The sequence below is a fragment of the Danaus plexippus genome, chromosome 5, assembly GCF_018135715.1.
Source record: "Danaus plexippus chromosome 5, MEX_DaPlex, whole genome shotgun sequence".
Lineage (NCBI taxonomy): Eukaryota > Metazoa > Arthropoda > Insecta > Lepidoptera > Nymphalidae > Danaus > Danaus plexippus.
In genome coordinates this window covers 6,630,484-6,648,696 of record NC_083539.1, presented here as the reverse complement: position 1 = coordinate 6,648,696, position 18,213 = coordinate 6,630,484, and the positions used below count along the sequence as shown (strand labels likewise).

The 18,213-nt window shown below is 29.3% G+C and overlaps 2 protein-coding genes across 4 annotated transcripts; both read right to left on the bottom strand.

Moving 5' to 3' along the window:
- Nucleotides 1-2,678: 2,678 nt before the first annotated feature.
- LOC116769033 (tetraspanin-5) lies at nt 2,679-10,253 on the bottom strand. 3 transcript variants are annotated; one of them, XM_032660012.2, is made up of 9 exons: nt 9,950-10,253; nt 9,459-9,579; nt 8,544-8,617; nt 8,351-8,425; nt 7,988-8,086; nt 6,679-6,858; nt 5,519-5,632; nt 5,178-5,294; nt 2,679-4,713 (listed from the first exon to the last, which is right to left on the bottom strand). In XM_032660012.2, the coding sequence occupies exons 1-9, from the start codon at nt 10,037-10,039 to the stop codon at nt 4,645-4,647; spliced, it is 939 nt and encodes a 312-aa protein (XP_032515903.2). In that variant the 5' UTR covers nt 10,040-10,253; the 3' UTR covers nt 2,679-4,644. The 3 variants fall into 3 exon arrangements, with proteins under 3 accessions (XP_032515903.2, XP_032515902.2, XP_032515901.1); XM_032660011.2 differs by lacking the exon at nt 5,178-5,294; XM_032660010.2 differs by lacking the exon at nt 5,519-5,632 and having other exon boundaries at nt 9,950-10,250.
- A 1,256-nt stretch (nt 10,254-11,509) lies between these two features.
- Nucleotides 11,510-17,071, bottom strand: LOC116768923 (suppressor of tumorigenicity 14 protein homolog). Its single transcript, XM_061528916.1, has 12 exons — nt 16,933-17,071; nt 16,825-16,855; nt 16,589-16,754; nt 16,240-16,445; nt 15,957-16,159; nt 15,725-15,791; nt 13,914-14,085; nt 13,379-13,587; nt 13,090-13,283; nt 12,503-12,560; nt 11,863-11,907; nt 11,510-11,599 (listed from the first exon to the last, which is right to left on the bottom strand). Exons 1-12 carry the CDS (start codon nt 16,969-16,971, stop codon nt 11,526-11,528), a joined length of 1,464 nt encoding a protein of 487 aa, XP_061384900.1. The 5' UTR covers nt 16,972-17,071; the 3' UTR covers nt 11,510-11,525.
- Between the last annotated feature and the right edge of the window lie 1,142 nt (nt 17,072-18,213).

Here is an 18,213-nt window from a genome sequence, read left to right as displayed (position 1 = left end):
ATGCATGAACTTTTCAAATTACAAATGTTATTCAGATGTATATAATTATCATTGTTTGCATAATTTTGCTTTTTTAACAGTTTTATTCTTAGATGTACAATTTTTTTCAATATGGCCCTTGTTCTTACAAGAAGTTACAACTCTTTTTATTAAAAGGACAATAATAACAAAAAGAATTAAAAAATCTACATTCACCGCCATGGCGATAGCTACTAAGAAAACACAATCTTGTAATATTATAGCTTCTCCTTAATTGCATCACAGTAACTTCCTTTAGTTGGTACATTGACTGTGGTGACATGTCTGAGGTGAATAAAATATCATTCTTATTTATATAAAAACGTTGATCCCAAAACATACGTAATAAGTTCGTAAAGTTACAGCCTGCGCTCAGTTTTCATTTCATATACATATAGGCCGACACTGATTCAGTTTAGTTTTGATAACATATATAAAATTGAAATGACATTAAGATCTCATTTGGTATCGGGCCAAAATGTTTTGTAAGGGTAAAATAAATTTCTGAAAAATCATTTGATTGTCTTTGTGTGATTAATGCAAGAGTACATATTTGCATAAATTTCATAGTTTCATAAAAACCATAAACGGCATAGAATTTCAAAAGGTCATTGAACCAATCAAACGACGCGCTTCAAAGCAGTATTTTAACCTTTCAATATTGCATATTGAAGTCATGAAATTTTACACAATTTCGGTCCATTTTTATGTTTAAATAATTTAATAAAACCATTTTCTATTCGTAGGCTATGTATTGTGCTAACTGGCGAGGTTGCATGGCAGACCCTAATAGAATAAATTGATCTACCTACCTAGAATAACAAAAACACAACAACAACATTACTTTTAGAGAGACAAAGAGCGAAAAATAACCCCAAGGCAATAAAATCACTTTAATGAAATCAAAGCGCTTACAAGATTTTCTCCGAACATTTTATTTCACTTACTCCGATAGCTTGCTTTTTACAATTAGCACTGACGGGCCCTTTGTGACGACCTAACTGGAAGTAATGCACTATATCTGTCGTTCTTATCACTCTTTACGAGAGATACGTGAGTCTGCGTACGTGACTTTTAAATATATATTCTTTTTAACATTACAAATGCCTCTTTACATGTGTGGTGCCATTGTAATATATTTAAATTTAAAAAAAAATATGAAGAGAAGTAAAACAGTATGGTTTATCAATTTTATATTTTTATTTATGTAATTGTTAATATGTTTAAGAGTCATAAAGTTTTTAGATAAAGAAATCGTACCCATTATATTCAAGTGACATCCATTTTGTAATATCCTTTATTAAAAAATGTCTTAAACTTCTATATTTGTAGCATAGTATCTAGAAACCCACTAACGAATAACTATGAAAATTAGGGAAATTATAATGTTTGTATTGGGTACAAATCACATTATGCAGGCACATTATTTGCCATCGGTAAATAATAATTAATATGATTTGTTTGATTTGGAACATAATTTTAAAACTGGATAAAAATATTGGTTCAAACTTTGTTGTAGTCTAGTATAAAGGAATTAAATGTACCTAAATCCAGTCCTCATGTTAAAATCAGTTGAAGAATTTTGTTTCGACTACGAAAGAAAAAAAGTATGATTGTTTTGTCTTTCTATATTCGTGATGGTGTTTTAATATCTCACTTCAGGGGAATCAGATTAACTGATCTATCCACCCGTAGTTGCATTAAAATTGTCTGTACGTGTTCATTCAAATCACAATTTAATTTCAGCATTTCTAGTCGTAGCAGGCTTCGTAGTTCATTAACCTATAGATGCACTGACACAAGCTCATGTTTATGAAGTGCTATATTGAAGTGAAACTTCTAATGCTACTTCCAACAAGGTTGCGTTAAACTTTTAACTCCTGGGGAAGGGAAATAGATAGAGACAGAGCGAGAGTAAATGGGTGGGGTAATTGTTAATTGTAAGCAATGTTTATAAAATTTGTCTTAAGGAAACAATATGAATTCACTAAAAAGTGGTTTCTACCGGTTCCTACTTTCAATTCCACATTACTAAGATTCACTCTTCCGCGCGGAGGGACTGCACCCACTATTTTTGTTTCCTTAAAAATGTTCAAGATACCTAGATACTATAGATTGGACCGGATCACATGTCGGTTCCATTAAAAACTCAAGAACTATAGAGCTTTCAACCAAAAACTTTTAAAATTAAGAGAGATCTTGGAGGACTTGTAGTTGAACATTTTACCGCCACTAACTGTATTACCAAGAGGACGATAGAAGGCAGGATAGCCGGAAATATAGAGGGGAAAGGAGAAAGGACCTAGTTATTTAAATGTAAGTAAAACCATAGACTATACATGTTTTAACATAGCTTCTAATGGGATCGTCTACTGACTCTCATCGGATTTCAGTCACTAGGAACCGATTAGAGAACTAGATCTTAATCTTTTAGACTTATTATTTGCTTACACTTATTTGGCAATTCCGTCTTTTACATAAATCAATTACATTTGAATCCCGCGACGTCCTTTATAATTACGTCAAACAGAAATGTAAGCAAATGGTCAGTTGGCGACTTCTTGGTGACCATCATTACTCTGCAGTTTTCAGACCGAGAAATGGCATATAGCCTATATATATTAAAATGTTACAGGATTATATTAAATCATACAAAACTGGCAGCGTTAATTATTTATTCGAGTACAAAATATTAATCTTACATAAAATAATTTCAATTCCAAACTATAATACAATAGTCTAAAGCAATGTTACATTTTAATGAACTTATTACCACTAAAATAGCTCCACACGAATACAAAAAGCAACTTTCACGTGGAAATATATATATCATTAAAAAATGTCTATATATTTGTAGAAGCAAAATATATTGTAATCTCGACAACATTCACTTATTAATAGAAGCTATAGTATAATAATCAAAAATATATCAACTAATTTATATAAAAATTCAATATAAAGCTAGGACAGATAAAAAAAAAGAATACTGTAAGGCAGTGTCTTTAAAAGGACAGAAAAGACCTAATATATAATTACGTCAACATTATTGTCTTTCAAGGAATTTGCAAATAATTATTGAAGGCATAATATGGACATTAAATATCAATTGTCATTAATAGACTACCTCTAAAAAGATATCAAATAAAATCGATCTATTTTAATGATAAATATAAAAATTAGTGATGTGCCGGATATCGATAGCTTTTTCCGCAGATATCCGTGGCTAAAGAAAGCAGCCTTCGGAGAGCCTCAAAACGTCAATTAATTACTATCGTCTCGAAACTTCTTATTCAAGCCTATACACAGACATTAAACAATCCGGCACATCACTAATAAAGATATATTCTCACTATAATCATTATAAAATACAAATCCAAATCCATTAACGCAGTGTTTCAACAGCTATGCCCATAAATTTTACCAACAGCTTAAAATATATTATGCAAATGAGAAACATCTTAAGCTATTATAACACAACTACTTAATTTGTGCGATACATATGAATCATAAATAACTCCCATGACAAAATATAAATAGTTACAAAATGAGTATTACTTATAATTTACCTCACTTATAACTAATATTGTCCCCATTACTCTCCTGCAGCTATCATTCGACCCCTTAAAGCTCCGCTAAAACGCTTCCCTCAAATTCTTATCACCTTTACAACGCTTAATTCTACCAAAATTGTTTAAGGCAAAGTAATTTTGGTTGTCACAATTAACACACCCTATATAAAACTTCTATTACAGCATGATTTGAGAAAGCTTTTTTTCGTATTTAATAGCTACTGTACTTATAACATTGTAACAATACTTATCGAAATGGCTGGAATTGAATAAAATCTATGCTGTGACAACCCTAGAATGGATGGTTATACTAATTTATTAGACAACAACATGTATAAATATATCTCTATAATACTAAATTCATCTCACAGCTCCCATCAAGGCTTATTCGGCTTCAATTCACATATAGATGCTCATCAACTATAATAATATATATGTATATTATTTATCAGAGCAACGTATTCTGATCACAATTTTTATTACAGCTGATGACATCCATTGAAAAAATTCTAACAATTCTGCATCAACAACCATGCTTCAATAGAGTTCGGTTATCAAAGACAAAGATGGACATTTATTAAGGAAGCCGTAGAGATAATAACATGTATGTCACATAAATTTAAACATCATCACTTTATTAATTCAAACAATATCAGACATTATGATTGGCAGTATCAAAAAAATGCTTAATTGTAAGTACATAAATATATTATAGTAATATGTGACTAATGTATGAGATTATATCCAGAGACTCACGGACACTAACAGATTGTAATACTGAATGCTTCCTAATACAGGAATTAAAACAATAAAAAAAAATAATAATATCATAGTAAAAATATACAAATGAATACACTAATATATATATTCTAGAGTACACAGCAGGAAAATATGAAATTGAATACTGTACTAAATCTTGTAGAATTAGGTGGAGGAGTAACCTTTGACCTCACTTGGAATATATTGGAAGGCAACATGGACAAAGGTCAAAAAGGCCGAGGGGCAGAAGCTTAGGGTCGATTGTGTGTCTTCACACTGCGGCAGGAGAGGCTGATTGTCAATGCCATTTGGCTTTCTGGGCGAATATGTCCGCCCGGAGGTTCTGTGCGAAGCATATACCAAGTATCTGAGGGGAAACACATTTTTTTAGTTTAAAAAGGGCCGATATATTATCATAAAATCATATTTATTATACTTATGTCGTAGATCAGATGCTTTTATTCTAAGGTCTTTAACAAAAGAAATCCGAACCGATTTTGATTTATTGCATTTTTGCCTTGTTTTGAATTTCATCTTGAAGCATGTTTAATTAATTAAAAGGAAAAAACCGATAAATTGCTCTGTGATTTTGAAGAATGCGTGAATATAAACACATTTTTAAATTTTTTACGATTATGGCAATAATTATAAAACATTTGTTATCGGCGATATTAAATCTGTAACCATCCAATCATAAGTTCACTTATTTTGAAGTCTACTAGACATATACAAATATGTGCATGCAAAATTCCAGACAGAGCAAAAAACGAATTAAAAAAAAAATACAAAAAATTTGGTAAAAACAAAAAAATTGGTGCATCTATAACTTACATGTGCAAAAGCGGCACATACAGCTGACGTTGCTACTATCAAAAGGTTGTGATCAAACCATTCCTCCGCAGCCTCAAGACAACCCTTGTCATGTATTATCTTAGCTATGTCAAGGCTCTATAACAAAAAAGGATCTACTAAACACAAATTTCTACACACATACACATAGGCAATTTGCGTGAAAATTATCACACCGATCATAAAAATCACATCACACTCTATATCACATCTACAGACTTACAATATCAGAGTGATGATTCTGAAAATAACATACATTAGGACCTATCTACGGTGTTTTATATAGAACAAGCCGAATAACATCAGTGCATACATGTATAGACCTTAAAAACCATTGGTCCAAGTACGATGAGGGCGTACAGCGGGAAATGTTTGTCAGTCCAGTCCTCCGCCGCTACGAGACAACCACGTTCATGTATTACTCGATCGCTTGGTTGCTGTTCATTTTAACGAATATTGTCTTATTTTTTTGGAGGGTAGGTTATTTTTTTGGGGGGTAGATATTTTTTCTTGGGATAGAAAAAAATACTTCTTAGGACATGTAATATTTTTTTGTCTTCAGTGAAACAGCTAAAGTTAAAAACAATAAAACTATTTTTTAGAAGCTTAATTTAAACCTTCAGTATGCAATCAAAATATTTTAATTATATAACAGTTATAAAATAATTTTTAAGTTATGTTATAAATAAAACGATAAGAAATTCATCAAAATAAAATTACTACTATGTATCTTAATTCCAAATACATATTAGCCAACTGCGTCTAGATTATTAAAATTATTACCAAGAATCTTTTTTTGTCTATAATTTAATCCCATTTTTGTAACTTTATTACCTTTTACAAATAATTTATTACAATCAATTATTTTAAATTCTAATTGAAACATCTCAAGAACGAGAAATTTTTTTTTGGAAGCATTAAGACAATATATATGTAATAGCAATTGAACAGTATTAACATATTCCGTTTTAGTATTTAACTGATCCTTTTCTAATAGAACTTTAATTAACTAATATTTAAATGTTACGACAAAAAAGGAGGGGCGTTGACAAATCTGTTTCCTGACATTGGTAAAGGGTAGGGTCGGCAAAAAGATCAACAAAATTATCTGGAATGACAATAATGCAGACTTAAGTTGTGGTAATAGTTGTATTACCGCTCCAAATTTGTCTATTATAAAAACTCTTTGTTAAAAATCATTATCGGCCAACAGAAAGAAGATGTGGTGAAATTATAATCGTCCCAAAAAAAATACGCTGCAAAAAACTTTTAAATTTAACTAATATTTTTCGGATTACTACGCGTATTTTACTATTAAAAAAAAAAAACTACATACACCCGACGTGATCGCGGTTGCTACAAAGTAACCGTGATCGCGTAGTAATCCGAAAAATATTAGTCTCATTTAAATGAATACTCGCGAACGTCTTAGATCTCAAAAAACTTTTAATCATTACCGTCCAAAAAACCAGGGTCAACTTACATAGGTCGGCTTCCTGACGTCATATCCGCACTGCTTGTTCCGTATGATGTCCGACGGTTTCGTCCGACAACAGCTGAACGGGACCCCGCAGGCCTCCCGAGACCCCACCGCGCCGCTCGAACAGTTAAAGTAAGCGTTCCGATCCCAATCCCGGGGACCTTCCACTCCGCAACATTGTAACTGGAGTTGGACAGTTGTATTGATCTTATTATATAGTTAATCTAAACAAAATTCTGCTACAATAATAATATATAACGTTTGTATGATTTTTCATATTCTATCCTCGTTTTCGCGCCAATATATTATAGATTATATAATACATGTTGCTATATTAAAAAGGAATGAGTTGATAAAATTAACCAACTCTGTAATTGCATGCCATACAGTGGATATGGAGCTAAATAAAATATGTATTTAAAATATTATTAAACATATTTATATATTTATTTGTCCTACACGAGTTCCTCAATCATTCATAAGTTCGTAAGATAATGTTGGTAATTAATTGAAGGCCGCCTTCGAAGGTTTCTTACAAAAAATACTTTTTCCTTTATATTTATAAACTTTTAGTCTCAGTGAGACGAAGGGATTCTTCTGTTCATTAATAGTTAGTTAGTAAGTTAGCAATTAATATAAAAATGTTCACAGAGATTAATTATTTTCGAGATAACTGACAGGAAAATTTTTTTTTTGGTATTAAATTAATTAAGTTGATATATTTTTTTTATTGTACATCAATATTTTATAAAAGAAATATCTTATAATATGTACTGCCTATCTGCACTAATAAAATAAATGTTCAAAAAAATTTATAATCAAATTTGCAATCAAGTATGAGATCATAAATTCCAAAACCAGTTTCTAAGCTGTAATGACTTCTAGCTAACGGCATACGAAATGTATTTAATAATGTCGATCATCAAAACCATAATATATTATTCTTTAACAGCTATATAGTAATACTTATTTTCTGAACTAGCTTTTAACTACGACTTTGCTTACGAAAAACGTAGTTTATTTCATGTATATTATATGTTGACTGTGGAAATATTGTAACTTTTTATGATATTAATTTCTTGTCTGACCATACCATCGCCAACATACACCTCTATAACTCACTCTATATCTCTATAAAAATTTACATAATGTCCCTATCTTCATCTCTTCCTGAGATCCTTATAAACGAAGGATGGCACATAAGAAAAATTTATAAATAAAAAAGAACATGGCAATTTTAGAATTAAAAACTAACACTAAAAATATGTACATAAAATATTAAGTATAATTAATTTGCATAACAGTTACATACCCAATCCTCTTGGATCCAATCAATCAAATTTTGTTGGTCAGGATCTTCTCGGTAATGTGTTATGAATGTCTGGAATCCACTTGTGGCTTGTTGCTTTATCTGAGAATAAAATATACAGATAACATAGAAATTCAACCATTATTAACACAGTCAATTACAGCTTAAAGCAATTAAAGAAATGTAAATGTGTGCCTAAAACAAATATTCTGCAATAATTTCTACATTAGTAAAGATATAATATTTTATTGGTGACAATCAACAGTTTATTATATAGTAAAGATATGCAAAGTTTATAGTTTCTTTACTAGATATAACACCAAAAATAAATATTACTTAAGATTTTCGGAACACCAAAAAACATACCCAGTCCTTGAAAACAAAGAACAATATCCCAGCTGTCATTTCGGCCAATAGAAGAAGTGCAAGGAATACGGCATACTGTAAAAAAATATGTATATATATACTCAAACAATATACATTAATTTATATAAGTAATTACATAACAATAATACATAATTAATATCTAATAAGTGTGTTAAAAATTTTATATACTTACACAGGCCAACAAGCATGTATTCTCACGCAGAGCACCCACACAGCCAGTGAAACCGATTATAAAAGTTATTGTACCTGCAATCAGATTTATATACAATTGAATTGATAGAAACAATACGGCTTCTGTGTAATCAAATCAATGTGTGTAGTTCTCACGTTATATAGAACAATGTTTGATCACTACTGATTTATTATTTATGTAGGATATTTTATTATGCCCACATTATGTTTAAAAAAACAAAACACTATCTTAATTATTTCTACATCCTCAAAGGATACTTGTAATTTTTTTTATATAATCCTTTTTCTAAAAATTTATTTGTTACCTCCAAACAGAAAATGATGTTTGTTCTTCATTTATAAAATAATTTAATGATGTTACTCATGTAAAACCAAAAAATATGAAAGCAAAGTTGCAGCAAGCAACTATGTAACAATAAAAAGGTATGTTAAAAATAGTCCAAGTTGAAATTCACATTGTATGTAAATTTTATTATGTAATATTAAAAGCAATTATTTCATTATCAATTAAATTTTAACAAAAACATAATAAACAGGCCATTGCCATTACAATATATTACAAGATTTATTTGTTAACTAAAGGGTGATTTATTTATAACTTGCAATTTTTAAATTAAGACAATTTACAAAACTTGCAAAAATATAAATCCATAAATATCTTTCGACGAAAATATGTAAATATTACATTTAAATATGGTGGATTTTAGAAAACAATGTGTTCATTATCAGCTTACCTAGGCAGCCTTTTTTATATAAGAAAAAACACTGAATATTTACTGAGTAACAATTTCTTAAAATGTTTACAGTTGGCAAAAAATTATGATAATTAATATATATACTATTAATTTGCACTACACTAGTATTTATATGCGCTATTAATTTAGGATTTACTTACCAACACATATCAATATAAAAGCTGGGTCTAAAGCAATATTTGTCAAGCGTGACAAATTGTTGAAAGTATCTTTTTCAGTCCATGCCCAAACTCCAACAGCCAGGATAATAAGACCCAAAAACTGAAATATACATAAAGCATAAAAACAATATGTAAATAACACTTATTTGCATCAATTACAAAAAGTATGTCAGTAACAAAGACATTGAATTTAAATTAATGAGTTTATTTACCGAAAGTGTATATTGATTTATCAAAATGAATGAAAAACTACGTTAGATATCGGGATAGCGTGTGAATATAAGATGTAAGTACATCTTTTTATTATATTTATAAAATATACACGTCGGTGAATGCAGCCTTGGTCCAAACAAAGGTTTCATTACATGTATTACTCGAATATTCGCGTAACATTATAAATCTACATAAAATCTTGTGTTTAATAAGTCAAATGTAGAACTTAAATTTACTCGTTTTTTATTTTTACTTACCCAAAACAATATATTAACACCAAAAATCACATATTTCAAACAACAGCTAACTTCGGTGGTGTCACGTCGATATTTTCTTATTCCAGGCATTTTCACAATTATTTACAACATTGATGTTAACTTAAATAGGTGAAAATAATAAACAAGAATATCACACTACATTTGTTAAAAATTTTAATCAACACATTTTATATCAGAACATTATTATACATCAAAAACTATATAGTTGAGTCTGAAATCTAAAAACTAATGCAACCGTAGATTAGACATGTTACTGACTATTCTGTCCGAAAAGTAAAACTTTAATAAGTACAAATAATAAGTATATTCTGTGTCACGTATGTCTTACTGTCAGTGTGCCATAGACTATATTACGTCTGCATAATCTGTGGCATTAAGACAAAATAACAAAACATTTCTACAAATATATTAATAATACGTATGTTAAGTATTTAGACATCTTGCAATAAATAAACATTTTTTTTATTAAAGAAACGTAAATTTGAAAATATTTTATTGTTTTCTTTATTCATACATCAAATTTACTATCATATGTGTTGCTCTAACATTTATTTTGAAATTATTCGTTATTTATAATAAGATTCATTTGAAATTCAGGACAAATAGAAATTTATTTAGTACCAACTCCTAGAAATGCTTTTATGAAGAACGAATATTATCATGTTTAAAACGTAAATACGTTTTTAACTGTCATTTGGTGCATATAATTATGCACCAAAGGACATTATGAAGCAGTTTCATAAAAATAAAAACTTAAACTCCAGATAACATTACAGTAGAAGGTATAAGTTGAATAAATTAAACAAAACACATTTGTAAGAAAATATTTATTTATATTATTTAAATACATAAATGCAGTTATAAAATTTACATATTCTTTAAGTTTTCTTTTAGAATAATTTTTTATGAGCTAAATTTAATTAGTTATGCTTTTCTTTAATAACAAGATCTTTAAATTGGAAATGATCGCATAATTACTTTCGTTTTTCGTCACTATTTCCTTTTTGTTAATAAAAGTAAATAGAGTATACTTTATAGGACTTTGGCGAATTCTATAAGGAAACGACAATAACTCAAAGAATAGAATTTAATAGAGTATAGTTAAAGAACTAGTCGAATATAAGAATAATTATATTATGTAGCAACTAGGGCTATATGTAGAAGTCCAATATTGCACAGATGATTGAAAAATATATATATTTTAGATGAAATATCTAAACGAAAAAGTGGAAGTTATTCTTTTTTATATAATAGTCTTAATTTATACTTTGTCAGTATTGCAAATAAAATAAACTTTTCCATACTTACGTTTGATAATATTATCAAACAAATACTTTAAAATATTTTTGAGTTGATAAGATTTATTTTTAAACTCAATTTCTTAAAAATAGTGTTTAAAAGAAATCATATAAGAGCCTTTTCTAATTACAGACTAAAAAACTATTATTTCTTAGTAGTAATAACAACACATACTTAATACTTTAGTTGTTACAAAGTATGTCCAAATATACTACTATCTATGAGTAAAACAAAAATAAATATCCTATATAATACTTTAATCACATGTTTTTCCATTTGCTGTATTCTTTTCGATCCAGTCATTGTAGTTGCTCACTTTAGTGTACACACCTGAAACATTATACAAATATGAAACTCTTACAGCCAATTTTAATAAAGTTATGAACGGTAGTTTTTCGTCACAGTCAATTATATTAATTTCAAACGAAGGAAGCTGCATTATTTATTGAATATTATAAATCTATATTTTACAAGTAAAGATAGGCACACTTTTTTTGTGCCTTTACGTAATACTTATGACGTCATAATTTCAGTTTGATATACGTAATAATAGACATTATAAATTATAAATAAAAAAATAAATTGTCACCGACCTGGGTAATTTGGGTTTGCACATCCAATACCCCACGACACAATTCCTGGAAAAAAAACTGTTTTTTAGGGATATTCCGATACTAGTAAATACGAGTAGATACTCGATACTTTTGATTCGATACCAAGTAATTTTAGCATGGAATCAATTTTGCGATACATACTCGGTATCGAAACAAAGTAACTTGATATCGAATCGAATCAGCATCACCATTAATCAAAATCCGATCGCATCATACAGAACCTCGATTACCGAGTTACCGGTATTTTCCGCGTGGTGGCGTGGCGTTGAACCTTGAACAGTTACTCTTTTTGGGAGAATCTTAATGCTGAAGAGTTCTTGGTTTAAAGTATGCACGTAACGCAAAACATTTTTTTCTTCTCAATTTTATTGTAATTATTGTCCTTCAACGCTCATTAATAGCATCCTCAAAATAAATAAAAAAGTACTAAAAAGTATCGATACCAGTAAGTATCGATACTTTAGGAGTATTTGTAAAAGTAGTATCGAAAAAAGATTTGAGTACTATCGAGTTGAGTAGGTATCGACACTTTGATGGTATCGGAACATCCATACAAATACATAGTGTAATAATAAATTGTAAGAACCCAAAATAATATTTTTTATTGTAGTTATTTTACCTGCTTGAACGTATCTTCCGTCGGATTCAAACGTCAAAAGTGGTCCACCACTGTCGCCCTTAAAAATATATATATTAAATCACGTATTTTTTTAATCTGAGTTTTTATTTTTGAAACTATTATTTTATTATTTTTTTGTACACAGTAAAATCTTCTTTAACTTTTTATAGTGAATTTTGAAAGATGGCAACATTTCACTTGTTGTTTTTTAACGAAATTAGCTTCGTATAAACAAACATACAATTTGATTAATATTTTATAATATTGACTTTATAGAATAAAAATCCAGATAGGTAGTAAAAAAGTAGCTAGCTTTTCTATTAACAATAAAGATATCACACTTATTATAAGTAAAAAAACTAACAAAGAATATTACTGCGTTAAAAATAATAATATGAAAAACACCATTCATTGTGCTAATAGTTCTATATATGCAAGTATAAGAGGAACAGTAGAAAATGTTATATTTGAACACAACACACGTAATCCTTACCTGGCATACTATACCCAAAGGTACATTTAGTGTTCATTTTACAATAATAAGCTTTGTCGTACTAGTAATAACGATTAATTCTCAATGAAAATACCTGACAACCGTCTTTTCCTTTAGTGAAAGCACACATCATCATTGGCTTTATATGGCTGGCCAATTTGGATTTAAAACATTCCTCGTCACTGAGAATTCGAAGACTGGCTTTCATTAGAACCTTCGAAGATGTTTTATCAGTTCCAAGACGACCCCATCCTACTATAGTACCTGATCTACCATCAAATTTTTGTCCTAGTCAAAAAATATAAAGCATTTAGCTTTTATTTTGAGAAAATTATCATTGAATAGAATATATCGATAAATATCAGTATCAATGTATAACTTACCCGGAGAAGGCAAACATATTGGTACGATTGTGTCACTGAACGTAACTGGTTTGTTTAAGGTAGCGATTGCTATATCATTTTCGTCTCGAACAGCGGTCGATGTGAACTGTTCGTGAATGACCACATTTGAGATGTTCCTAACTTCAACATTATTCATGTCTTCCAAATCGTCGAGACCTATATAAACTTTCATTTGCTTTCTATCATCCCTGCAAATTTCATTACGCTTATTAGACTATACGCTTTTACGTATTTTTTTTTTCAGTACTAAAGTAGTTTACGTTTAAATACTGGGAAAACAAACACGAAGAAAATGATTATTGTCATCAGATTGAAGAAATATATAACTATCAAAACGATTTTTTGCTACGGCTGGTGTTTTAAATTTTTCCAGATTTGTCAATGACAACGAATTACCTTTTAAAAGTTAATATAATTAGAGTTTTGTGTAGTAAAATCTAGAAAAATTATCAAAGTTACAATTAAATCATTTTCATGTGATGACCAATATCTAGACGGATCAACTGTATTTTACCATTTAAAACAATGACCAGCGCTAAGGACATGCCGGTCTGTTATTATGGCACCACCGCAATGCATTCGATCATTCTTCACGATAGCCACAGTCCAAGGAAACGAGTGAGGCTCAGCTCTTCTACCACCCACTATCCTCATTGATATTATTTTGTCTGATGGTGTTCCGCATTCTATAAAATATTAATAAAAAATAGGTGAGGTGTCCATCAAAATAATTTTTTAATATTTTAAATAATAAAACTTCTCAATTGCACGAGTGAACCAGTTTTGATACATCATTATTCTACTGCAAAATCCCGATTATTTTTGAATGGATTACTTATTAAAAAGTAGGACACATTTCTTAAAAAAATATAAGCGAATCTAAAGTGCTTTTTTAAATTATTTTTCTAGGTCCAAATACCTATTGCCTTTATTAAATTCCATTAGTTCCAAAAAGAGTAATTAATGTTTGTTTCTTAAACAAATATATTAAAAAAAATCAAATCAAATTTAAAACAAAAAACTTACGACAATTCAATCCCAGCACTGGCACCGCCTAAAAATGTTAAATATATTGTTCATCACTTACATATCAATTTGTAACCACATCTTAATATCAACCTACCTGAAACAAACTGCTAACAATAGTAATTATATGCCACATATTTACACTACACTAATATCGCACTTGCACTCCGCTGTTAAGAAATACTTGCTTATTTACGTATCCGCTGCACACATAAAAACTGTGCAATTATATACGCTTTCGTCCTATTTAATCCATCACACACTTAACGCTGTAGACAGTAAATCACTGTTCGATTATAAAACATTACGTATTACATAAATCAAAATGACTCTGATTATTGAATTATATATTTTAATCATCAAATGGTCACACTCCTAAGAATTTGGATACATATTTTTTATATTTCTCGCGAAACGAGCGTATGTTAAATCAATTTTTGTTACATGGACCTATGTAATGATATTTCTTATCGAAATTTTATTATACTTTATTGTGAGTTATTATTGCTATGTATTTTATTCGGATGGATTTTACCTTTATGGGAGATTCCATGAAACTGTTGTGTGTTTTGCAAAAACATGATTTTAAGTATTCGACTCACAACCATCTCTTAAAAAAACCTAAATCGGATAAAAATTAAATAAAAGACAAAGATTACTTTAGGCAAATAAACGTGCAATGACCTGGCACATCTCAGATTAATTCATACGATCACACACAATATTTCGATCAATTAACGTTTTATTTTATGTGTTTCGATTATAAATAAAATTGTAACATATAAAACTTATATACATTTCTGAATAATACGCTGTAATTATTGCAATCAATACAATCAACAGATTTTAAGCGCATGACATTCCATCTTTTGTTTGTTGCTTGATCCAGTTCACATATTTTGAGACGATAGTGTATACTCCTGAAAAATGTTTTAATATCATTGACGTCTACGTTTTTTTTTTTCTTGTAAATAGAGCTTTTCAATAAAATTAACCAAATAATAATATAATTATTTCTGAATTACGCCGTCATATATTTCTTTGGAAAAGTAGTAATGTTGTAATTCAAAATTTTATTTTCATCATAAGATATCTTTATCATACAGTTCCTTAATCATTAAAAAAATATATGTTTATACCAAAAATTATTACCAGGATAGTCCGGCATAGCGCAATCTATACCCCAAGAGACGATACCTACAAAAAGCAACAGTCATGACAGCGATAGACATTACTTAACTAGAGCTCTTATTTTCATCTTTTCATGTTTAGACGTAGATAAAATATTAAAAAACGTACCAACTTGGTACCATTTCTTGTTATGTGTTCGTGCATGTGTAGCGAAAATTGGTCCCCCGCTATCACCCTATTTTAAAAAATCTATATTTTATATTAAATAATCGAAACCAACGAACTCTTAAATAATAAATTTCTTTTTGGCAAAATATGCTCAATGATATTATAGTAGAATTACTTAAAATTACGGATACTTTTCACTTGATTAATAAATATTTATAAAGCAGATTTTTACCTGACAAGCGTCTTTTCCAAGACTATAAGCACACATCATGGAATCGGTGACAAGATTATCTTTGTATATAGACGACTTGGAACACGTATTACTAGGAACAATTTTAACCTTAGTTTCTAATAAATATCTCGATGATGTTAGAGCTCCTTGTCTAGTTTTTCCCCATCCGGCTACAGTTAGTGGTACATTTTTAAAATCCATTCCTGTTACAAATAAATGTCAGCGAGAATTAAAATTTACATTATATAAAAAAAAAAAACAGATTTATTACTGAAAAATTAACCTTCACTTGGTAAGCATATTGGACGAACTTTATCTGAAAATTGAAGCTTTTTGTCGAGTGTTAAGATTGCAATGTCATTGATGTCTCGAACGGCATTTGAAGTGAAGCTGGGATGCTTAACACCATTCTTCAGTCTAGAGACGGTATGAGTGCTCCCCAAACGATCATGCATTCCTATGTAGACGGTTAGATCTTTAAAATTAACACTGTAAAAAATTGTTTGTTAGAATCCTTCTTCCACTTTTATCTGCACCAGAAGAAAGAAAAAAAATCACTAGCAATTTTAAATTAATAGAACGGTTCTCTATAAGGATTGCTTTAAAAACAGTAACGTTGTATATTTACAGACCCAAAAGTGATACAGTGCCCAGCACTTAAAACGTGTTGGTCGGTAATAATTGCACCTCCACAATGTAGTTTCGATCCCAACATGAGTGCAACCAGCCAAGGATACTGATGAGGCTGAACCGTAGTACCACCAACTATTCTACGGTTCTTGCCAGCGATACCACATTCTTAAAAGAAACTCCTTACCGTATCTCGTATTTGTGGATAATTTAAATTTTAAAGTGAAAACAGTCTTACCACATGAACGATTAACTTTATCTGTACAAACCTAAAAACACAAAATATAATAAGAAACATTGAACTTCTTTTAAAATATTCTTAGTTTACTTAAAAAGAATTACTCACAAGTTTGATCAGTAAAACTAAAATTAATATTGCTTTCATTTTAGTTTAGAACTCAAATTAGAATTAGGTAAGTTCATAAACATGGCGAGGCATGTCCGAGTTATATCGATGGCAATAAAAGAAATACTTGAAGATTTTAATTAATTTTGTGACGACAATCTGCCAAATATTTACGATTCAAAGATTTTCATTTTACAGTTTATTGCACAATTTACCTCACAAGTAATAAATTGCTAGAACGTTGGTAGGTAGGGGTATCTTTATAAGAAAATTGTTGAAAACAAGTTTATTATTATAAAATTTTAATAAAATATATATTATCTCCAACTTATATTATTCCAAGATTGTAAAAAGATAATCCGGCTAATAAAAAGATAATAGGAATTTTAAATATTATTTTTGTCGAATACCGGAGAACGGCCTGTTTTTTGTTATAAAAAATGTTTTTTTATTTGTTTGTTGACATTGTCCTTAAAAAAAATTAAATATGTCTGCCCAATATCTTAGTGGAGATATATAAATTAAACAAAGCATAAAAAATATACTTCCTTAAGTACCTTTATAGTAAAGTAAAAATAAAATAAAGTTAATAAAATAAAGTATACTACGTAAACTCAGCAAATGAAAATTCACTAAATATTCGGTTTACTTATTTAATTCTGCTAAAAAAATATTACTTGTTTTTTTATTTATATAACATTTAATCTAGCGTCTTGCAATGAAAGTAAACATTATTTAAATTTAAATGTGTTAAATATTTCATATTTTCTTTACACTTTTTTAAATGTCAAAAAGCAAATATTTTTTTTAATTAAAACATATTTCAGCTTTGATATTAAAGCATATTTCAGTGTGAAGAATTAACGCAAAAAAGCGTTACACCAAATTTGTTATGCTGCAAGAATAATAAAGATAATAAATTCGTGGAATCTAGGGGTTAGTTTTTTGGCAAATGAAACGCGGTATGATTGAAAAATACCGAGTATTCCTAACACCAGCACAACTTAATAACTGTAATGTCGAAACAATGAAGATATCTGATGACATACATGGGAAAAGTCTTCTCCATAAAGTATCAAATATATATATACTGATTCACCTGTGTTAGATCATGTCAAATATTTCATAGACTGCGAAAATATTTAAAACTTGTCCAACGTTTGCCAATATTAATTAATTTCTTTACGATGTTGCTTGTTCTTTACGATACCAGCTTTTATTTTAAATAGATAGTAACATGTGTTTATTACAACCGTCGTTAAAATTTCGTCCACTGTGACT

What these genes read in the sequence shown, in the direction of transcription:
- LOC116769033 (XM_032660012.2), bottom strand. Translation starts at nt 10,039, where the DNA reads ATGCCTGGAATAAGAAAATATCGACGTGACACCACCGAAGTTAGCTGT. An exon ending in ATACATGCTTGTTGGCCTGT is followed by an intron (nt 8,426 to 8,543) that starts GTAAGTATATAA and finishes ATTTTTTTACAG; the next exon opens with TATGCCGTATTCCTTGCACT. An exon ending in TTGGACCAATGGTTTTTAAG is followed by an intron (nt 5,295 to 5,518) that starts GTCTATACATGT and finishes TTTTTGTTATAG; the next exon opens with AGCCTTGACATAGCTAAGAT.
- LOC116768923 (XM_061528916.1), bottom strand. Translation starts at nt 16,971, where the DNA reads ATGAAAGCAATATTAATTTTAGTTTTACTGATCAAACTT. An exon ending in GGGCACTGTATCACTTTTGG is followed by an intron (nt 16,446 to 16,588) that starts GTCTGTAAATAT and finishes AATTTTTTACAG; the next exon opens with TGTTAATTTTAAAGATCTAA. An exon ending in AATATGTTTGCCTTCTCCGG is followed by an intron (nt 13,284 to 13,378) that starts GTAAGTTATACA and finishes TTTTTTGACTAG; the next exon opens with GACAAAAATTTGATGGTAGA.